This window comes from Mya arenaria, chromosome 11, assembly GCF_026914265.1.
Source record: "Mya arenaria isolate MELC-2E11 chromosome 11, ASM2691426v1".
NCBI classification, from domain to species: domain Eukaryota; kingdom Metazoa; phylum Mollusca; class Bivalvia; order Myida; family Myidae; genus Mya; species Mya arenaria.
Window position 1 is genome coordinate 46,639,939 of NC_069132.1, and position 25,446 is coordinate 46,665,384.

Here is a 25,446-nt window from a genome sequence, read left to right on the forward strand (position 1 = left end):
ATACAGCCTCAACTTAAGACAAACATTAGAATCTATACAGCCTCAGCTTAAGACAAACATTGGAATCTATACAGCCTCAACTGAAAGCAAACATTAGAATCTATACAGCCTCAACGGAAGACAAACATTGGAATCTATACAGCCTCAACTCAAGGCAAACATTGGAATCTATACAGCCTCAACGGAAGACAAACATTAGAATTTATACAGCCTCAACTTAAGATAAACATTGGAATCTATACAGCCTCAACGGAAGACAAACATTGGAATCTATACAGCCTCAACGGAAGACAAACATTGGAATCTATACAGCCTCAACGGAAGACAAACATTAGAACCTATACAGCCTCAACTTAAGATAAACATTGGAATCTATATAGCCTCAACGGAAGACAAACATTGGAATCTATACAGCCTCAACGGAAGACAAACATTGGAATCTATACAGCCTCAACGGAAGACAAACATTGGAATCTATACAGCCTCAACGGAAGACAAACATTGGAATCAATACAGCCTCAACTTAAGATAAACATTGGAATCTATACAGCCTCAACGGAAGACAAACATTGGAATCTATACAGCCTCAACGGAAGACAAACATTAGAATCTATACAGCCTCAACGGAAGACAAACATTAGAATTTATACAGCCTCAACTTAAGATAAACATTGGAATCTATACAGCCTCAACGGAAGACAAACATTGGAATCTATACAGCCTCAACGGAAGACAAACATTGGAATCTATACAGCCTCAACGGAAGACAAACATTAGAATCTATACAGCCTCAACGGAAGACAAACATTAGAATTTATACAGCCTCAACTTAAGATAAACATTGGAATCTATACAGCCTCAACGGAAGACAAACATTGGAATCTATACAGCCTCAACGGAAGACAAACATTGGAATCTATACAGCCTCAACGGAAGACAAACATTAGAACCTATACAGCCTCAACTTAAGATAAACATTGGAATCTATACAGCCTCAACGGAAGACAAACATTGGAATCTATACAGCCTCAACGGAAGACAAACATTGGAATCTATACAGCCTTAACTGAAGATAAACATTAGAAACTATACAGCCTCAACGGAAGACAAACATTAGAAACTATACAGCCTCAACTGAAGATAAACATTAGAATCTATACAGCCTCAACGGAAGACAAACATTAGAATATATACAGCCTCAACGGAAGACAAACATTGGAATCTATACAGCCTTAACTGAAGATAAACATTAGAAACTATACAGCCTCAACGGAAGACAAACATTGGAATCTATACAGCCTTAACTGAAGACAAACATTGGAATCTATACAGCCTCAACGGAAGACAAACATTGGAATCTATACAGCCTCAACGGAAGACAAACATTGGAATCTATACAGCCTTAACTGAAGATAAACATTAGAAACTATACAGCCTCAACGGAAGACAAACATTAGAAACTATACAGCCTCAACTGAAGATAAACATTAGAATCTATACAGCCTCAACGGAAGACAAACATTAGAATATATACAGCCTCAACTTAAGACAAACATTAGAAACTATACAGCCTCAACGGAAGACAAACATTGGAATCTATACAGCCTCAACTGAAGACAAACATTAGAATTTATACAGCCTTAACTGAAAGCAAACATTAGAATCTATACAGCCTCAACTTAAGATAAACATTAGAATCTATACAGCCTTAACTGAAGACAAACATTAGAATCTATACAGCCTCAACTTAAGACAAACATTGGAATCTATACAGCCTCAACTGAAGACAAACATTAGAATCTATACATCCTCAACTGAAGACAAACATTGGAATCTATACAGCCTCAACTGAAGACAAACATTAGAATCTATACATCCTCAACTGAAGACAAACATTGGAATCTATACAGCCTCAGCTTAAGACAAACATTGGAATCTATACAGCCTCAACTTAAGACAAACATTGGAATCTATACAGCCTCAACTGAAGACAAACATAAGAATCTATACATCCTCAACTGAAGACAAACATTGGAATCTATACAGCCTCAGCTTAAGACAAACATTGGAATCTATACAGCCTCAACTGAAGACAAACATTGGAGTTTATACAGCCTCAACTGAAGGCAAACATTAGAATATATACAGCCTTAACTGAAAGCAAACATTAGAATCTATACAGCCTCAACTTAAGATAAACATTAGAATCTAAACAGCCTCACCTTAAGATAAACATTGGAATCTATACAGCCTCAACTGAAGACAAACATTGGAATCTATACAGCCTCAGCTTAAGACAAACATTGGAATCTATACAGCCTCAACTGAAGACAAACATTAGAATATATACAGCCTTAACTGAAAGCAAACATTAGAATCTATACAGCCTCAACTTAAGATAAACATTAGAATCTATACAGCCTCAACTTAAGACAAACATTGGAATCTATACAGCCTCAACTGAAGACAAACATTAGAATCTATACAGCCTCAACTGAAAGCAAACATTAGAATCTATACAGCCTCAACAGAAGACAAACATTGGAATCTATACAGCCTCAACTGAAGATAAACATTGGAATCTATACAGCCTCAACTTAAGATAAACATTAGAATCTATACAGCCTCAACTGAAGATAAACATTGGAATCTATACAGCCTCAACTGAAGAAAAACATTAGAAACTATACAGCCTCAACGGAAGACAAACATTGGAATCTATACAGCCTCAACTGAAGACAAACATTAGAATTTATACAGCCTCAACTGAAAGCAAACATTAGAATCTATACAGCCTCAACTTAAGATAAACATTAGAATCTATACAGCCTTAACTGAAGACAAACATTAGAATCTATACAGCCTCAACTTAAGACAAACATTGGAATCTATACAGCCTCAACTGAAGACAAACATTAGAATCTATACATCCTCAACTGAAGACAAACATTGGAATCTATACAGCCTCAACTGAAGACAAACATTAGAATCTATACATCCTCAACTGAAGACAAACATTGGAATCTATACAGCCTCAGCTTAAGACAAACATTGGAATCTATACAGCCTCAACTTAAGATAAACATTAGAATCTATACAGCCTTAACTGAAAGCAAACATTAGAATCTATACAGCCTCAACTGAAGATAAACATTGGAATCTATACAGCCTCAACTTAAAATAAACATTAGAATCTATACAGCCTCAACTGAAGACAAACATTAGAATCTATACAGCCTCAACTTAAGATAAACATTAGAATCTATACAGCCTCAACTCAAGGCAATCATTGGAATCTATACATCTTCAAGTTGGGACAAACATTGGTGTCTATACAGTGTCAGTATTGTCTTGTACATATACAGCTTTTAAAAAGTATTTAACAACAGCTTTGGTTCTTAATCTGTTTTATCGATCATTTATTATGTATTATATAACATGAGGTACACTGAATGTAGCAATCACATGCAGGGAAACCCTTAGATATTTAGTAAGAAAAATGCTAAGTGTTGAGTTCTCTGTAGCCACTCTATATGTATATGCATAAAGAACACATTTTACAACAAAGAATATATCTGTTTTATCTTGAAGGTTAGGAATGGACATACCCTATGACACCGATACAATATAATCAAAATAACAACACATTTAAATTTGTTAAAATGTTTGATAATATATGAATGGGTATTCAATGAAGAGTATAATAAATACAGTTTAAAATGGTTAAACTAAAATGACACATTTGGTCTTGTTTCATACCGAAAAATGAAGAGAATGAAGGTACACATAGTGTCAACATAAATACATACTATCCCCAAATAAGAAAATGTTATGATAAAGGTTGATTACTCACCACTTAACCTCATAAAAATACATGTAGTTACAAGACAAATTTCAAGTATGTGGATGAAACAAATGGAACACATCCAAGTTAACTGAAGACTCTGACTATGTCTGGATTTATCTTATCTTGCACTGTCAAAGAATATTTTTTCCATATCCATGTTTAATGGAATATCATTTCTATTAATATAGATATTCATTATTGTAGTGCATACTTGTTATGTAAGTTAAAATAAATCATGTTTAAATAACAAAGGAAACACATCCAGATTGTCAACTGTAGTGTGAACTTCATTATTTCTTTACTTTCTATGTTAAGAGAACCTTTCTTTCTGTTCTTTGCCTGAAAAAAAAAAAATAATAAAGATATAAATTAAAAGCATCCCCATTTATCAAAGATCAGCAGTTAGCAATTTTTTGGCAATCTTGGGCATTTATCAGTTTATATGCAATACAGGAATAAATGCTGTTCGCAGGAAATTACAAGAATTTCACACATGTATAACAAAAAAATTTGCACAAAGTTTAATTGTAGAGGATCTTTTAGGATTATGATATAGTAATACTGGCAAATTGAAATTGGAATGCATGATACTTATTTCATGGCAAGATTTAAAGTTTAACACAGTATTCAAATATATAGAAGAAAACAAATACAACATACATATTATCGTTCTTCAATGCTGCAAGCAAATCCTTATTCGCCACCTCTCGAACACCATTTTGCCATGAGTACATACTGCAATTAAATCATAATATAAAAGAAAATTCTATGAAAAATCTTTCTTTTGTTGATCACCTTCCAAAAATCAATGTCTTAAAACCTATTGTGCAAATATTAAGATGTTTTTTTTACAACAAAAGTATGCTATATGGATGGCCTGTACGGTAGTATTAGGCAAAATATATCAAAACATACTTTGTGGTTTGCTTTACTGTCATGATATTTTTTCAAAGTCTGAAGCAGTTAAATATTCCTAAAAATCCAATAAAGAAAAAAGTCCAATTTTAAGATCACAATACACATAATATCATATTGGAAAATCATGATTAAAAAAACATTTTAAACATTTCTTGTTAACATTACCAGACTATAAGACTCAGGTACTCTTTCCTGCCTTAATTCCCTCATCATATTGCTCTCAACAATCTGCATAACCTGAAATTATATTTAAGTAATGCAATACTTGATAACTTTGTCATTATCAACTATGAATGTAAGTCTTGGTAGAAAACCTTTCAGTTCCCACAGTCTGATATTCTTCAAGATAAATTACAAAATGAAACGGAAAATCTTTACTGTGCATGATAACTGATCTGCTTTCATTGCCACAATTGATGAAAATAAAATTTGGACAAATGGGAGCAATTCTCTCAATTAGAATCTGACATTGCATTTAGAATGTTATGCACCAGTCATTTGTAACCGCGCCCCGACCCAGTCCAGGGATACATATGTAGTCAGGGAAATGGGCCATGTATTTACCTTCCTGATGGCCTGGCAGTGCCGGGTGAATAGTGTGGTTTTATCTTCGCGCAAAATATAGCTGGAATGGACCTTACCTAGGGTTCCGGGATGTGGGAGCATTTGATTTGGTTTGACCATTAGTTCTTCGCTGCAGGGCAGAATTTTACCTTGGATAGGCTGGACCGAAAGTCAAAGTCCCCACTAATCCCCAGACCTGGGTTGTGGTTACAATTAACTGCAATAGTGATTTCAACTTTGAAGAAAGTTTGTGGGTCTTACACTTGACAAAGTACCATTATGAACCAAACATGTATACATAAAATAACATTCAAATATTCGTCTTTGATATTTCAAACGTCAAAGTAAAATCATATATCTTTTACTGTTAGCATACTTGATCCCAATCCTTTCGTACCACATCATGGTGACGGAGTAGTCTAAAATATTAGACGTGTTATACGGGATTCTTCCAATCCCTAACGTCTAAACGGGAATGTGCAAAAAACGGGGGTGTTTTAAAAATATTGAAATTGTTTTAAGTGAAGTATTTTATGGTTGAAATTGATCATAAATGAGTTATATTCATATTTTACCATGTAAGTGAAATGCTATTTTGCACTAAACAAGCATTTAATGCATTAAAACAAGTTGTTTACCTTTCCAATAAAACGAAAGTTGACTGACACAGAAAACAATTATGCGAAGGGTAACAACTCCATACAATCGTAATAACTCGGCCTCCTCCGACAAAGCTTCGAGATAGACCTCGTTATACAATCGTAACAACTCGGCCATGGCCGAAATGTTCCGAGCGATTTAAAACTGTGCACTGAAGCCTTGCAGGTGCCCTTCATGTATATATCGTTATGTTTTGACAGAATGAAATGAAGAAAAGCCGTCAAACTCATAATTATAAGTTGGATATTTATTTTTTGTGTACGGAACTAATATAAAATAACATTATCTGGTAATATTTCTTGTTTTTATGATATTTTATAGACGCTATATGCTTTAACCCGGAATCCTGATCGGAACAACTACCCACTTTTGATACTAAACAATTTGTACGTGAAGGATTTGCCATATCAAAAATCTAAAAAAAATCCGTCAACGTACAATTATTTGGACTAGGTGACGGAGCACTTACAAAGTTTACTTGAGGTTGTTTATCAATGTCAACATATTGGAAGCAAAGGTGCTCGTCACATTGCCTGAATACAGTAATTAATACATTTTTTTATTTTTATTTTTTTTTATTTATTTTGGTTAAAATAGTAAATGGGAGTTCAAGTGCTATCCGGAAATAAAACTACTTGAAATGGTCGCAGTCAACAGTTTCATGGTTTACTTTACGGAAAAAATTAAGGCTGTATAGATTCCAATGGTCAGACCGTGAGCGTGTATAGAATATAACGTCGACCGACTGACAAACATCCGAAAATACACAACGTCCGAATTACATAAACATCACTTGAGTCAAAATATTTCTTTCCAGACATGTGATCACCAAAACTAGAGTGTACCCTTATATTCTACATATTAAGAGTGTTCAAATACCGTTATTATATTAACTTGATCAACAAAAGTAAAATAAATGGTAACCTTATAGTGTCCACTGGGCGCCGCCATTATTGGCCTTTGCCTCTGACGTACTGTATGAAATATCAGTATTATAAGCAGGGAACCAGACTACCCCTGTGTTTCGTACTGATGGCAGGAAAGAAAAAGAAGGATTACAAAAAGGTGTGAAAATTTTCATAACATTTAAGTACTCTGTTATAACAGAAATCGTGACTTTATGCCATTATCATTCAATGTCTAGATACAAAACTTGCTAATAGATTATTAATTATAACATCTCGTATTGCACGGGGTTCCAGGCCATCGTTAGCTAAAGAACTTCAGCGAACACGTTATATATTACCTTTTTGGACGTGTTCATGTGTTGTAAACATCAAAAAAATAATTATATCAACATTAAAGTTATGGAAGCCAGAACTAGGCCATCGTCCGTCTTCTGCCATCAACCCAAGTCCAGACGTTTGTGACTGACTTTGAGGCCGGGATCTGACAGGGACTTATATATAAACGTGTTCGACGATCCCGACATTCGGGGTTGTGCCTTCCGCTTCGGCCAGGCCCTATTGTATGGAGAAAGGCCTAAGAGTGTGGACTGCAGGTAAAATATATAAAAGATGCGTTGATTTTTTAAATAATACACCCATTTAGCTTTAAATGATGATACCACTACTATTACTACTACTTTAATAATAACAAAAATATATATATATATTTTTATTTTGGTGCAATTTCAGGCTGCCTACAGTACGAGGGACGCCGTGTATCGGCTAATGCATAAGGTCCTCGCGCTGCCTCTACTGCCAGCGGGCTACATTCCAGCAGACTTCAGAAAGATAGCGGAAAAGATTGACGCCAACGATGAACGAATGAACTCCTTTCTACATGTACATAATTTCAACAGCATGTGGATCCAGAATGAGATGTGACTAGTACGACGTTGAGGGTTGTGCCTCACGCCAGGCTGAATCGACGGGCAAAGAAAGGAAACCTGCCATTCTACCTGCTGGTAGAACTCCTGTACAGAGAGGCACAGGAAATTCGCATTCTGTGCAAGCTTGTTAAGGAACGGAAGCTGTGCCGCTACCAACGCAAGGCTTCAACTTTGACACAATTAAGGCCGGCTCATGAAGCTTTGGGCAGAGTATTCTGCCGACGATTTGTCCACAAGCAGTCTGCTCAAAGCATGTGCGGGACTTTATGGTCCAATATAGATATAAATGGTGACGTTGGTGACATGTGCTATTTATTGTTATTGTTGTATTGCATTCGTGAATCATGTGTACATTGATATGTTCTTATATGTGCTCGATTGAATTTGGGAAATAAACTGTTTTGGAAAATATTTCTTCTGTTGCTTGTAACTGATTTAACTGCCAATCTTTCAAATTTCGTTCATTATTATTCACATAATTATACTACTTATTAATTTGATATAAATACATTGTTCTTTAACACCTATTGGAATTTTACAATAATTTATATTGAACCATTGATCCATTGATCTATTTGAATTACACGGGTTTTTTCACAGTTATATTGAAGATAATTGTCATGTGTCACCAATACTGAGCACTCATATTCACGTATTTATTAACAAATTAAAGACCAAGGAGTGAATGAAAAAAAAAATGTTAATAACATTATTAATCATGGTCTGTAATGTCCCTAAATCTGGTCCTTAATGTCCCTAAATCTGGCCCGTAATGTCTGGTCCGTAATGTCCATGGTCCGTAATGTCCGTGACCCAGTTGCAACCCCACTGTGATCCCTCAGGTTGTTTTTTTTCGGTATTTTGGGAATATATCCTATACCCGTGAGATTGGCAATTTTCGCGTCAATTTTGGCAAACTTGGGAAATTCTTCATAAATATTTACAAAGGATATAATTTATATAACACTATAATGAATAACATTATATTTTCAACATAATATGAACAGAACAGACAGTTTATTAGACTTATACAATAGTATATCGTCTTAATACATAATAGTATACACAAATCAATGCCACGTGTCTAAACATTATAGTTTTCAAAAGAAATAATTTCCAAGATTTCAAACAGTATTGACTATAGATCAAAAGAACTAATTAAATAAATTCATTCAATCAAACCTAATATGTATGAGTAATAAATAGTATATATATCAATTTTTAACATAGGCAGTGAGGAAAAAAAACTGCATAAAGTTAAGTCACAATGTTAATTAATGTATTTCTAATAACAAATGCCTCTTTCATATATTTACAAACATTTATAACCTCCAATATGCACTGACTCCGTTAACACCATACATTGTTTTATCCCTTGTTTTAACTCTTTGAAATAGTCTTGTTTGATTAACAAGTTCTTAAAAGTTTCAGAGACAAGTTGTCTACTTTCTGTTTCACTTCTCAGTTCTGTCATTTTCCGATATTGGCAATGAAGGTCAATGTCATGTATTTAAACATGTTGGTAAGGCATGACAAAGAACAGCATTGTCTATTAGTTATTTTAATCCCCTTCTGCACCGAATAATTTACTGTCAACTTTAAATTATTAATCCTTTTGTTGACATTAATGACACATGTTTTACCACAACGTGCAAAACACTTACTTTATTACATGCTCTCTGATTGGATGAAAATATAGTTCAACCAATGAAAATCCACCTTTCACCATGATGCGGATCATTCGGAGCTCCTCGGCCATTTTTTTCAAAAACAACCTCGGATGTATTTGGACGGTCTACATACTCAAGAAGTGGTACGTTTAAGTCCGCTCCAAATAGATCGCGTACTAATCTTATTTAGCAGTTGAACTTTATGACTTAACTTTTGAGAATCTTAATTGTTTCGGCAATAAAACACTTCAATGGCAATCAATTTAAACTGAGATCAATAAATACGGCAAAACACCCTGCGCGAGGGTCGAGATGAACCTATCTTACACGAGCGGCTATGGTAGATGCTTTTTCTCCCACCTCAGTTAAACAAAATTAAGTAAAAATGTATTTTTTGCTGGAACTCTTTTGTTCGTAGTGAAAATAATGCGTATAGATATTTGATAACAAGACAAGGTTTCTATGATGCTACAGACGACTGTCTTCAACAAGGGAGGTAACTTCAATGTGGTGACCATTAAAAAGGAGTTCCATTCGGGCATTTTATCTTCGCCGGTGTGCAAGATAAGAATTTCTAGCATGGTTATTAAATTATTTGATCTACTTGTCTGAGGTGGGAGAATAGTTTTTCCAGCACCGGTCACATGACCGGAAACACACGTCCGGTATGCAAGAAAGCTATTGTTTTATCAGCTATAATCAGTTGATTTACAAGTTCCTGGAGATAAGTATTATTCTCTTTATAGAAAGAAACAAACAGATAAAAAGCTCTTTTGCTAACTGTAACAATGACATGGTTGGTGAACTGGTATCGGACAATTTGCAGCCAAGACAATGCAGTGGCGTGATGGCCGATTCCTTAAATTCTAAATGGCAAATAAATTTACCAAAAATAATTGATTTTTTTTATGTCACTTGTCTTTTATAACAAGCATCTGGTATCGGACAATTTGCAGCCAAGACGATGCAGTGGCGTGATGGCCGATTCCTTAAATTCTAAATGGCAAATAAATTTACCAAAAATAATTGATTTTTTTATGTCACTTGTCTTTTATAACACGCATTTACAAAGTATAAAGAGTGATTAATGAAAATATGAAGTGAACTTGTCAGATAAAACAAAAACAAATGTGCACACACTTACATATCGACTTGACATTAAAATAGAAAATCATAAAGGATACATCATAGCTTTTGCTTTTCTGTGTGTTTTTTCCCCGACCAAAAAATAAAATTCCAGAACTATAATTTTATTTTTTATTTGTATTTCCTCCTCCTCTGACGCTTTACATCTCTGGCCATTCGTAAAACATATAATTAAAAAAACGGTTAACCTATTTTTCCCTGAAAAAATAAATTTGGGTACGAAAAGCATTTGTTACGAAATGTATACGAAAAGGTGACAATATTAGAGTTGGATTTCTGATTGTATTTAGTTTGTGCTTGTGTTGCAGGTATATTTCAATCCTTGACCTATATTTTCTTGATTGATATGTCAGACTTAAGTGTGCAATTTTGGCAACAAAACCTGCGTGTTACTTGTTCTTCAAACCTGAACCCCCAGGTCCTCTTGACAGCATTGAGGTTTCCTTGGCTGATGGCTTATATGGTAAATTTGCTGTCCCACTCTCCATGTAATTATGTTACAGGCAGGTTAGCATACTACAGAGGGTGATTGAAAGCCAAAGGGTGCATACATATAAGTAAAACCGTTCCTGGAAAGTCTTTAATAATAGCAGAGTGGTATACCATAACTTAGTTGGAATCCAACCATCATTGTCAAAGTATTAAACCAGACATATAAAGAACGTTTCCTTCGAAGCATGGACATGTTTAAAAACTGCTGATAAACCTGAAAATTGATGTCTTTAATTAAATACTAGTTTAATTGTTACAGTCTGAGTCAACTGAAATCAAGTTATCAAAATAAAAAATAATAAAGAAATAAAAAATATTCCAACCTACCTACCCTATTTTTTTTTGCAGCGTTACCTGAAACGCACCTATTTTTTATTTGGCCTAAGGATGAAAATGAGCATTATTCAGAATAAATCAGACATGAACAAATTGTTATGTGACGCATATAAATATATTGATTGTAGATGCCCTAAGTATATAGTATTTCCTTTTTGTGCATGGGAGGAAAAACATACTGCAAAATTCAGTTATAATTATTTGCTTAATACCACCAGTGTTGTTTATAACTTTTATGCTAGTAAGATTGAACTTTACAGCATATTCAAACAAAATGCACCAACCAGAAACTGAAATTCGCCATTACGAAAGAACTGTGAGGTTGAAAAACAAAGGATTTTTCACCCCTAAAACACCTTTGTGGGGGAACGGACACCGGATATAGCCCAAAAGTGATAAATCGATAAGCGTTTGATTTTGACACATAGAAAGTTTTCTATCATTTTTTGTATATTATGGTTATATATTTATCAAAATCGAAGAGTTTCGAATAACTTGATCCTGTGCAATATACGACCATGATGGAAATGTTTCTCCTTTTTTGTATCATAGCCCAATACTCGCCGAAAAATGCATGATCGCTCACAAATGTTCATTTATGTGGTACGATTTCAAACATAAATCAACAAATTGAAAATAAGAGTAATCAAAGTGCTGAAAGCACTGATGGACTAGGGCTTTATTCAGGGGAATGTTGACAACCATGTTCTAAGCATTGAAAAAATCGTCTCACATCACAAGGGGTCACTGTTCAATGGTCTAGCTTAAACTTTAGACTAAAACTGCTTACAAGCTGCAAAGGAAATTTGAAAAATATAGTTAAGTGTGTGTAGAGTGAGGGGGGTGGGGGGGGCTAAAGCGTTAAATCAGATAAAGTCATAGTTCTTTTGAATTTCTCAAATTGTTAAATAAGACTTGTACAAATTAATTTACGTGGTTGGCACACATACTTCTTTAATTTGATCAAATCATTTTATATCAAAGGACTTTTATTTGCAGTTTCAGAGAAAGTTTTCAATGATGTAATTATATACTATATAGAAAACCTGTCACCTCTTTTTCAGGGGAGCTTTAAACCACAGGGCCATACTTTGAACAATCTTTGTAAAAGACATGTACATTGTACACCTATGTCATACTGCATACACAATGCTATTAGGAAGTAGTTTTTATTTAAAAAGTGAAGAATTATTTTCTTCCTCTTAATTTGTACTTGGTATTCAATTCATATAACATGTTACCATGATAACTTAGTGCTGTTGATAAATATTAGGCACTGCCTTCTGTCTAATGCTATTCATATTACTGTTGCTGACTTTTGTACATAGCAAAGCAAGTTGAGTAGACTAAGATGAGATGAATATCGTTTTGAAAGTATGAAATATTGAAATGTCTTTTAAATACTTTGACCATCAAATTTCATAACATGGTGTCAGCAGTTCATCACACTGCTAGTGATAATGGAATACCAAACATAATTTTATTCTTTATTTTATACCCTTCATCAATCCACATGCAATACATATAACAAAATACTTTAACTCATATTCCGCTCCAGTGCAATACGGCCATATACCACTCTTGTGACGTCCCGTCATAACAAGTATGTTGCGCAATATTAAATTGACGTCATAAAACCAATGAGTGCATCCTTGAAATGAAATTTATTATGCAAAGATGTTGCTTCTAAGTGATCTAATCGGTAATGTATATAACAAAAGGGTTATTAGTACTGCGTTTTGATCCGGATATGGCGGAATGTCATATTTGATTCTGGTAGTTTTTTGTAGATTTTGATTTTATTCGGCTTGTGCCTTGTGATATCCGAATCTGCAAAAATCTAATTGAGTCGAATACAACCTCCTGGATCAAAACGCAATACATATAACCCTATTATGTATAAAACCTGTTACCCCGTGGACAGAGCATCTTTAACCCACAGGGCCATTGTAACTTTGAACAATCATTGTAAAAGACAACTACATACATGTGCGAGATGCTTAAGGAAGCAGTTTGGAAAAAATAAGAATTATTTTCTCCGTCTTAATTTGTATGCATTAGATAACTCAATAAATGCAGCAGTTGGCCATTCTTGTATTGTCCTCTGTCACTGTCCTGATAGCTCCCTATCTTAATAAATGCAAAAGGTTGTAGGTTCATGATTCTCCTGGTCCAATATGTCATACCGAAAGAAGATGTTGAATGTAGAATCAAGAAGCGTTCTTTTCAGGCACTCCAAATTGAATATAACTGTAACATTTGGAGTGCCAAGAATTTGTTGGATTCCTAGGCAACAGGTATCAGGTGTTGCAGTACATTTGGCAAATACTTTTCACCCGTCCTTGTAAATCTAAAAAAGCTTTTATTTCGCAAAAGTAGTTCATATAACTATATGAAGGTTGCTAAATCAGAGTTTGAATAATTCTGAAAACTAGATGTGCCTTTAATTGCAGCAATTTGAACTCCAACTCATAATGTCAATTTAGCTGGTTATGCATTACTGCAGTTCCTTGGTGTGGGGATTGCTTTATTTACTTGAATAAACAAACAGTTCTTGCGTTGGAAAGAACAATGTATTAACATACATTTTTCTTGTCCTGCCTCCATCCAAGCCTTAAATCTTAGATCAACATGTACTTGGGGCTATGTGTAATATCAATGAGAACTATAAATTATGTTCAATTTAGTGCCACTTATGATATTTCATTCCACATACAAAAACACTACAATGTTCTTTAAAACCAATATCCTATGTTATGATAAAACCATTGCCAAGTTTGTAATTTGCAAAGACAATAAATTATGTCTGATCAGGGTTTGATATAGTCTTTCTAGACAGCTGGACTTGTTTTGCAGTTACTTTGAAAATCTTCAAAAGCTAAACTGAACAAGACTGGAGCAAAGAACTCACAATACCAAAAGGGGTTTTAAAGACTTACCAGATCATTCTCACATCATCTATACCATTAGTTCTTATCTACAAACTTAAGTCAACATAATAATTAATGTTTTACATAAATATTGCAATGAATAAAACATATTGCAATACGTGCCAATAACATAGCAATCAAGTATGATCAATATAGGCCTAAACATGAGATTTCAACATTTTCCTGATAAACAATAAATAATGTTACTTAACAATTTTCTTATTTTTTACACAAGGTGAAAAAATGGTCTCTTTTTGAATACTTCACATATTTCATGGCTTTCATCATTCAAACTAACATTTCGCTTGTTATTTCAATATGCATTGATTGTGTAAACATTCATAAATGATGGTTAAAATTAACATTCATGCTAATCATGCCTACCAAAAGCACCTGACTGACCAATCAGTATCCAATTTTGGCAAGGCTTATTGGTGGTTCATTGAAACCAACCATGACCTCCCACAATCTGCAATGATCAACAGTAGTTAATGAATTGTTCTTATTTTCATAAACTTAGAACACAACTGCAGTGAATAAAATTTATTCCTCATCATAGAGAGAAAGTTTAGAAAAATGAACGAAGCCGAAGCCGATATCAAATCCTACAAATGTATTCATCATTTTATATAACCGTATTTAGTAAAAGTTAATTTTTTGAAAGTCTAAAAAGTTTCATTTTTTTGTATATCAAAGAACATTTGTGTGTATGATTTTGATGATAGTTTGTGATTCATTTAATTTCATTCTTGTTTCATTTAGTGTTCAATCCCAAGCTTTCTTGTTCACATTTAAGTGCAAGAAAAGTCACTTAATTATGATCTGAATAAATTCATTATAATGTAAGGTCACATAAAGGATATATTGTGCTTTTTAAAAATAACATTTTTTCATCTGTTTAAAATTATGTCAAATGTAGTGCATTGAAATTTTATTACGGTATGAGTTTAAAGCTGCACTCTCATTTTGACAACTTGTTTATTTTTTGTCTTGGAACGAGCCAATTTTTGCGAAAATCCATGGAAACCAGTTATATAAGCTGACCAAAATTTAGATGGCAAATATATTATATTAAAATTTAAAAATTGATGTTTTAAGCATTATTCTTAAACTGTTAGTAACGGTTTAAGCCATAAAACATTAATTTTTGAACGGAAATATGACAAACTACGAGCTGATTGTTTGTCAGCAATCTGATATCATTGGTTTGAAGATGTTTACGCAAAAATTTGCTCTTTGCAAGACAAAAAAAAAAGAGTTGTAAAAACGGTAAATCTGTGAGAGGGTAGCTTTAAACTATGACAGGAATAATTCAAGGGAATGTTTTTTTGTGATTTCTAGCATTAAAATTGTCTGAATCGAATGAAAATTTATAAATAATGTAAGGTATTCTCACATTGGTCACACTTTTTGCTTTCTTTATTTGTTCGTCTGAAATTAATACAGCATTGGCTTCACTTGTTGTTTATGAAAGGGACTGTACACCAGATTGGCACCAAAAAGTTTTTTTTTTCCTGTAACGAATCTAAGGACACTTTTTTAATAAAATAATTAATAAAATATTTTACTCTTTGATATCGTTATTGTAATTAAATACCAAAATGAAAAAAAATGCAGTGAAGTGTCGTATCCACTATGCTATTGAAGACTTACTTTTACTGGGATAAATTTTCCAGATATATACCTAACTCGTTAATATCATGTTATAAAATCAACGGCAGATCACGCATAAGGAATGAACTCTACTCGGTAGACATACCTAGTAACTTTTTTTAATGGAAAAACACGAAATAACTGCTATTAATAAATCATTTGTAAAGTATGGGGATCATCAGTTAGTAAGTTTCAATGCATTAATTGTACACATGTCAATTTTCTACAATTTTCTTTAAATTTTTGCTTTTTCATCATTAACTGAGTACAGCCCCTTTAAACTGTACCTTATAATGTCTGTGACTTATCAAATATTTAATAGGAATGGTCTACAACCAAGATTTGTTTTAATTATCCAGGTTTCAAACTGCATTGTGTATATGCGATTGGAAAGGTAATCTTGAAAGCTCACTTAGTATATTTTTTTACAAATAACATTCACCCTGCAAGGTACTCATATTTGGATGATACATAGAGATTTGCACAGTCATTTGTGTATACTTGCATTTATTGATAAATGATACCTTTTTCAAATCTTTGATTTGGATTGCAAAGAATAACTTATATAAATAAATATATATTCTTAACTTTATCTGAATACACAAGCTAATGCATCAGTCAATTGTAACCATGACGTTTACTTTCGGTCCAGCCAACCCCAGCTAAAATCCCCACCCTGCGGAGATAATATGATGGTAAAGTCCCCACCAGATGCCCCGCACTCAAGGGACATTAGGTTAAGCCCCATCCACCCTGTTTTTCCGGGAAGACCTGGCACTGCGGGGCCACCTTAAAGGTAAAAACGTGGCCCATTTCGCCGGCTATCCCCGGTATACCCCCGGATGTGGGAGCCGTGGTTACAATTGACTGGTGCATAATTATCCATAGTGATACAATCTCATGCAAAGATTATTTCTGGTCTGACATCGCGAGGTTAGTTATTCTTAAGCATAAAAAAGCCTGGACAGCATTTGAGAAAGACTGTTGTGAGGTTAAATCTTCATTACTTCACTATTCCACAACATTGGGTGATAAGGGAACTTTATTGAATATTTTGATTTTAATTTTGTTCCCTAAACGCCACAAGTCAACTGATTAATTATTACAAATTCAATTATATCTCAACAATATTCGGCACTGCATTGTTAAATATTACTCAAAAGTTACACTTGTAAATTATTTAACCAAATACCTTTCCCTCAAATATTTCACAAATTTATATTAATCTATCAACAACAATGCATCACCATACTGTATCTCTGACTGATTTTTGATTTTATTCTTGGCTAGAAAACAAAAAGTGAGCGCAAAGCGTCTTCAGAAAAAGAACTTGTAAAGTACGAGGGTTGTCCGGAAAGTTTTGAGACTGTGTCTATATTTCAAAATGTTTTTAATATAAATCAACAAACAATACACAGCTGTGTATATGTATAGACTATTCACGAGTTTCCTTTTGAAAAATAAAAATAAATAATCTCAAATTAAGGAAGGAAATGGTTGTCAAGACAACCCATCTAGCGCTTCACGGAGCACTTTGAAATTGACGTTTTCTGAAAATTGTTCACAATTCATATATACTACTCCTTCTGAATAATAGACGCCAAAACGTCACGTCAAAACATATGACGACAGTATGACGTCAGCTGCATCACTAAGCAAATTATTGACGCAATCTAACAGTAGACATGGTTGTAACGATCAGCGGAAGTAGAGAGGTATTTCGAAGATGTCGGAAAAAAACCAACGTTAACGTCACGCACGGAGCAGCGCGCTATAATCAAACACTGTTCGCAGCGGAATAACTCCTACTAATACCTATACGTTTCTAACACGGGATAAATCAAAGCCAGCATGTTCAAGGGCTTTGGTATTTCGCTGGTATGGACGTTTCAGTGACGAGCATGGAAATGTGTGCGATTAGATGCGGAGCGGCAGACCGTCAGTCGTGAGTGAAATTGACGTAAATTCAGTGCAGGACATGTTCCAAGAAGACTGGCGGAGGACAGAGAGGAAAATTGACGAATCCGTTCAGCTAAAAAGAACAGTTGTTCATAATATCATAAAAGGGTGGTACGGACAGATATTCAAGCAATGAGTTGATTTTCACCGTAAGTGTGTACGTGCAGAAGGAGCGTATTTTAAAAAAACCGTAAATGACGTGACGCAATGAGACAACGAAGTGCTCCGTGGCTTGTAACCTGTATTTTTTGTAATGTTTGTTATACACGTTCACTTCGTAGTATATTGTTGAAACTTTCAGGATTTGTTTACATGAGATACGATTGACAGCTGATAAAATTTTAATTGCATCCTATGAGTGGTAAGTTTTTTTATGAATGCAGTCTCAAAACTTTCCGGACAACCCTATGTACCAGTCGATTGAAACCACGCCCCCCCCCCCCCGACTTTCCGTCCAGCCAATAGCCGGTAAAATCCCTGCCCTGCGAGAACAAACTGCTGGTAAAATCCCGTGAATAACCCCGCACCCCGGGGATCTAAGGTAAGAGCATTTCCCTGATATATTTTGAGGGAAGACAAAACCACCGCAATCACCCGGAATTGCGAGGACACTAGTTCTGGCTTCCATAACTTTAACTGCATGAAAGGTAAGAACACAGCCCTTTTCCCTGGTATATCCCCGAGGGGGCCGTGGTAACCGTGGTAACCGTGGAATCCCTCTCCACATCGACACTTAACATATGAGGCTTGTCGTTTTTTTTCTCATTGAAGGCCAGCATCTCGCGGTTACATGGCAGATACTTTCCTCTTCCAAAACTTTAATGTCATGAATATAACCATGTAGAAAGTAATTTAATCCCTTTTCTAACACCTTTCCCGATAATTTGGGGTGATCTGGTAAATATTTAACTGATATATTGTCCGGAATCTTCGCAAGAGAATCGTATTCTGATGCTTTTGTAGCAGCGGGAGCCGCCATTTTGAATTTACGCTTGGGGCGCGTAGTAACAATATCTAAAGGGGCGGAGCTTTTCTTGGCATCTCGGATCGATGTATTGACTGGTGCATTATAAGAGAAGAAATCAAAATTGAGCATGCAAGATTGTTTTATCAATGGCGATGGTTTATCACAATGTAATGTACTTACACTGAGAGTGGCTCCAAGACTTTTCTATGCACATAGGTAAACAATCATCTTATTCATAGATGCTGTGCACATATTCATACATTTGGCTTCATTTAGAATGAAACTTAATAAATAAGTATGCGCATATTTGATATTTTGTATCTCCATTTTGCAAAATTGAAATCACATGATTTTTTCAAACGAACTTGTATTGCCTGAAAATTGACGTGTCAAATTAAAAATGCTACCCACGGCAAGATGAACATAAATCCGTTTGATGGTGGTAATCATTCAATGCCAGCTTTATAGATAATTTTCCTCAATAAAACACTATGAAATTCACATCATCAGCATCCGGAAATAGTGATAACATACATGTCTGAATCATTCGGCCGCTCTGATCAGAGTAAATTTTGAGGTCAATAAGTAGACTGGTACCCTGATTTACGTTTCCTCAAAAATACAAAGTTATACAGGTACGCGGCATATGGCTTTTAGTTAACATTAATAGTATTTGAACAATATATACCAAAAATCATGTTGTATTTAAAAAAGTGCTAAGTGCCATGTGATGATTAGTTAAAAAAAACTTTGTATCGAAAAGAATTATCACGGAACATGCAAATTATGTGGAAAAAAAGAACAGGGACCGACTTCGGAATACCAACTTTGTATACAAAGGATAACAATATTTTTTTAAACCAACTTTCCTGGTTGTTTTCTACTTAGACCGCACGCTTTATTCGCTTTACGTATGAATTCACAAGCCATTTCGAATGCGCGACGGGCACCGCGGTTAGCTGATATTGGCTTCTTTTCGGATGAAAGAGAAAGAGGGTACCAGTCTATCAATACAGAGCATTGAACGGAAATAATTCGATGCGTACTTTTCCAATATGTTCATGTTCTTATTGCATATAATCTGACCGTATGCAAGAACATTCATGTAGTTAACCCGATTAACTCACTTGCTACGTATGAATTTCTTGTGCTTCATAAAAAGAACATACAGTTAGCTTGAATTGTTAGGAGAACTATTTTTATTGGATGTTTTCTTTGTAATCAGTTCTGGTACTACTTTGATTATTCAAATTCGCTAACGGCAATCCAATCAAAATACAGCGTATGAATATATTACGTCAGTGAACCCCCAGATGCGGCTTGAGAATGCAGATAGCGTGTTTATGGCTATGAACTAGGCCACAAGTGCCCTAGTCCAAAAACTGAATAGAGCGATTTCATTGTAATTGCATTATCTAGTAATGTGTAAAATATCAATACGATATGTTTTGTTTTTACAGAGATATTAATACTTTTTGATGCCCTGGCGGTGTACTAGGTATAGATGAAGCAAATAAATAACTGCACAGGGGATAGCTATTACGTGGACTGGGGATAGTAACGATGTATTTAGAATAACGAGACTGTAAAAATGATTACGGCCATGTACCTATACGCGAGCTCGAGGGAAATTGTTTGATGTTGTCCATATCGAGGGATGAGAGCAAAAGAAAGGATACTGTTTTTTGTATCTGTATGTTCTTAAAAATGTTTCATTCATACAGATTAGTTAACCTTGATGTCTTTGTTACAAGCATCATCATTCGAGTCGCAAATATCTAAATATTTGAAATACACCGGTAATCTGATTTATTGAGGAACACAAAACATATGGCCGTAGAATCGGTGTTTGTTGGTGTTTGGTATGGTGTTTGCTATTCATATATGCTGTATTGCTTTGTAAATCAAGTAGGTACGTTTTTGCACACAGAAAGGCATCAGTAGGGTATGAGATATTGTGATCAAATTTGGAATACGTAAAGCTTTTTTCTAAGCTTGGGTCGTTGTTGCTATTACTTAGAACAGAATAATGGTCTCTGCTCGTTCACTTCAGTGAGAAAGTATGTATTGTGACCAACCCTGATATTTAAGCAGCTTGCAAATATTCGTTCATTTAGGAGGGCAATGATCAAACTCATTGTTAACTAAAGTTTGCTCAATAGTTTCTTATCAAATTGTACTCTCAATTTTTGCAGATTATTTGAAAGTTCGAAATAGACATAAAATATTATACGTGTATTATATATTAACAGTGTTACTATCATTTTTTGTCCCATTTTACATGTTATCACCAGGACACATTTCTCAACGTTGAAACTATCCTCAGTACATAACATTTACAGTACAGTACTGTGAACATTTTTAATGGCATATCTTTAACAGTTTAAGAGTTACATTGCTAATTTTTACATAAAAAAAGATAAGCTTATGCTTGTGAAATCCTTCGATTCAGATTTTTCATTTATTTGATATATTCCCTAAAAATAACAATACTTCTCGAAATTCTGTAAGTTTTGAGGTGATCATCTCCGATTTGATGAACATTTTTCGAGGTCTGCTAAATCGTAAGCACTTTAAAGTATACCATAGGCCAAATTTAGCATTTCAGCTATTAGTTCAAACACTTGTTTCATTTGTGGATATGGTAGATATGCGTTAACACAGCAAGATCTTACCTCTGGTAAAGAAAAACAACTGCACAACTGTCTGTTTACTTATCATGTTTTGAGCTATATCCGGTGTCCGTTCCCATACAATGTTCACGTTAAATACAGACTGACATGCAAACTTTGTGCATGCCTCATACAAAGAGAAAATTGAAATATCATTCCTACCGTTGAAAACTCTCTCGTTGAGTAAGACGCGTATTTATCCAAATCGAACGTTTTATGTTGCTGTATTTCTACTTTCACTGCGAATCACCCGCATGCAATTTTGACCTTGACCGCGCACTCGGCTATGTCAATGTTGATTTTAGCGTTTTTATTGGGTACAGGGTGGTACAGGAATCCAGTGGATTTCACGTGAAGTCCCAATCGGAACTCCCCGGCCAGTATTGGGAATTGGCTATCTCGAAGCTTGCCGGAGATGGCCGAGTTGTAACGATTGGTGAAGTCCACTCAAAACTCATTCATTTTTATTAATAGATAATGTTTAGTGTTTACATATTGAAAAGTGCCCTAAGAAGGGTTTATATTTCAATTTTTGTTGAAATTTGTAAAAAAAATGAAGAAGTTTGAGAATTTTTTCGAAAATAGATCGGAAATCGAAGTGAAATCCACTTTTTGAAACGTTTAATCCATTCGTAACTCATTCATTCTGATTAAAAGATAAAATTTATTGTTTACATATTGGAAAGTGCCTTATGAAGAGTTTATATTTCAAAGTTTATTGAAATTTGTCAAAAATGAAGAAGTAAGAGCTTTTTTTTAAAAAATAGATCGGAATTCGAAGTGAAATCCACTCTTTGAGACGTGAAATCCACTCATAACTCATTAACTTTTAACAAATATTTCTTTTTGTTGAACAAATAATTTAAAAGGCTTTAAAATAGGTTTATATTTCAAATTTTATTCAAAATGATCAAAAAATAAGAAAGTTGTTGACATATTTTGAAAAAAAAAGATCGGAAATCGAAGTGAATTCCACATTTTGAGAAGTGAAATCCACTCATTGCCAACTTTGGAGCTTATCAGGGTAACGACGGTCTCTATCGATTTCTCCTCTCAGTGCAATAGTAGCGTTAAGATACGCTAGTTAAGCACTTATTTATCTACTGGACGCAGTGTAAGGTTAAGGCAGATAAGAAATACAGAATTTACGAGGGTCATAAAGTTGACCCGTCCTTTTATTATAAGTTACGATAGAAAATTTCAGTTTTGAAAGATTTAGATTTAGCCATAATTAGGTAGAGCTGTTCTATAGGGGAAACGTTAGTTGATTAAGTACTGAAATATCAAATCATCTCTGATAAACTTACTTCTTTTACATATTATATTCCGTGTCTTTTTGTTGAAGTCTATAATTGATCGTTTATCAAGACATTTAATTGGGGCCATTACCACACCTTTATTTTAACAGTTTGGTAAGTTTTCTGATAGCAGTGTAACACAAAATTGGGTGTGAAATTTCGCAAGGAACAGCTAAAATGAAATACTTTACTTTTCAACTTTTATTTTCAAATGCTAAGTTCCGCATTATACGGAAAACAAAAGCAGACATTTTATACAAATACAATGTTCATATCACGTAATACAATGGAAAACGGCTATACATAAGTATAGAATGTTATATACAAACAAACACTTTAGTGGTATAGAGAATCATAAAAATACACACATATACATAAGTAAGCTTTTTAGAAATAATAATGCCGCGCATAGATGCAGCATCGGCACATGCAAGTATGCAAAATATAAACATGTTTATTAAATATAAATGTGACATACATTGCGGTACCATCGACTTATTGGACCAAAAAATAAAAATCAGAAATTTATAGAATGTATACGTGTAAGAAGCTACAGAAAATGAGTTGTTTAACGCATATTATGAAACAGGATTTATACAAACAGCTATGTTTCATGTTATATAAAAATGATTTAACAAATATATACAATGCTATTTACAACTGTTTGCAGTGTGTACATATCATATGCTGACATATTAGTGAAAGAAATAAAAATAAATAATGCTCAAATAAATCAATTATCAAATTGACTAGTTACTTTCATTGTTATGGTTAGTGATTGTTTGCTTTATGAAAAACTAATACAAATTATAGGTGTGAGTATATCTATTTAGCATAAGTATCTACTACAAAAAAGATAAAATGTGGACAACAAATTTGGTTAGTCGTTTTTTAGATTTGTACCATCGACTAGCTTCGCCAGCTGTACGGACAATCCACACGCGCAAGGTTTCACTAGTCGATGTATCGTACATATATAATATGATATTTTCACACCTATTTTAAAAACTTGCCGAAACCGAAACACAAGGATTTAAAGGTGCTTTTAATCAAGAGTTTATGATGTATTGATCTTCTTTTTTTTTTTTTTTTTTCTATTCCAAAATGAATTCGTTTCTAACTTTGATTTTTCATTGAAAAGTAATTTATTATTTTATGACAAAAGATACTTAGTTTACGAATGTCCTCCTTGTTTTCGTTGTTAAACAGTTCTCTTAATTTCTGAGTATTAGGTCTGTTATAATAATATCTATTAAGATATTTGTGCCTCTCATTTGAAAAAGTATTACATTTGAACAAATAGTGAAACTCATCCCCAACATCATCACAGTTAACACATTTTCTTTCATTTATGACAGTGTTATTCCATCTACCCGTTTCTATAGGTAGTCTATGATTTCTGGTTATAAAGGACAATAATGATTTAGTTAAATTTGATGATAAATCATTTATATAATTACTTTGTGCAAAATTAACTTTTACAATTTTGTAGAAGTTCGATGCTGACGTTCTGTCAATATCAGAGTGCCATTGTTGAATAAAACAGCCATTTAGTTTTTGGTGCATAGACTTTATAAGCCATTTACTATTACTAAAACTGTGGCTATACCATATACCCGAGTAACCGTTATTGCAAAGTATATTTTTTAACATTTTCGAACCACGGTGATTTAACACGTCTTTGTGAAACAAGTTCATTAAGTATAACATACAATTTTGAGTTTAGTTTCATTACTTGACTGTTTTCTTTGTTGTCAATCATTCGAACCCAGTAAGATACAATTCTCGTTTTTATGTCTACTGATAGCGGCCGTATGCCGATTTCTCCGTATACCAGATAGTTTGGTGTAGATTTTTTTAAGTTGAAAATATATTTGTAAAATTTCAGTTGAACCCTTTCTAAGACATCAATATTTCCAAAACCCCAAATTTCACATCCATATAATAAAATGGGTTTTACACATTTCTCAAAAAGATCAATTTCAATATCAAATGGTAGTGTGAGTTTTTTTATTTTTCTAAGTAGCGAAAACATGGCCTTTGTAGCTTGGTCAGCTAAATACTTCTTTGTTTTAATATTTGATCCTGTCCTCGATAAATACAAGCCCAGATACTTATATTCTTCAACTTGTTCTAAAACAATGTCTCCTATTTTGAGATTCAGATTGTTCAATCGTCGTCCTTTACCTATTATCATGGTTTTGGTTTTATCTGTGTTTATTTTTAATTTCCAAATATCAATATATGTTTTTAAAGCATCTAATGCATGTTGTAATTCTTCAGCATTATCACTGAATATAACCGTGTCATCAGCATACAAAAGTATGAACAATTTTACGTATACTCGTAGCCCATCTATTGTGCTTTCTTGTGTTATTCCATTTATACCTTGGTCACTTAGATAAGACTCAATGTCGTTTAAAAACAATGAAAACAAGAAAGGTGACAAATTGTCTCCTTGTCGTACACCAACGAAACAACTAAATGTATCTGAAGTGCC

The 25,446-nt window shown here is 34.0% G+C and overlaps 2 protein-coding genes across 4 annotated transcripts in view; one reads left to right on the forward strand and one right to left on the reverse strand.

The window, feature by feature from the left end:
- Nucleotides 1-6,960, reverse strand: part of LOC128208039 (lysosomal cobalamin transporter ABCD4-like) — a 97,561-nt gene extending 90,601 nt beyond the window's left edge. Inside the window, exon 1 of one of the 3 annotated variants that reach the window (XM_052911336.1) lies at nucleotides 6,914-6,960. The gene's annotated coding sequence lies outside the window, so the exon portion shown is untranslated. Of the gene's footprint in view, nucleotides 1-6,458; nucleotides 6,872-6,913 lie in introns of those variants that run through there. The other 2 variants (XM_052911335.1, XM_052911338.1) reach the window with 2 other exon arrangements.
- A 61-nt stretch (nucleotides 6,961-7,021) lies between these two features.
- Nucleotides 7,022-8,234, forward strand: LOC128208588 (uncharacterized). The gene is given in 4 exon segments (XM_052912143.1): nucleotides 7,022-7,054; nucleotides 7,314-7,391; nucleotides 7,393-7,490; nucleotides 7,853-8,234. Coding segments are annotated over 4 exon segments (537 nt in total). The 3' UTR covers nucleotides 8,181-8,234.
- The last annotated feature ends 17,212 nt before the right edge of the window (nucleotides 8,235-25,446 follow it).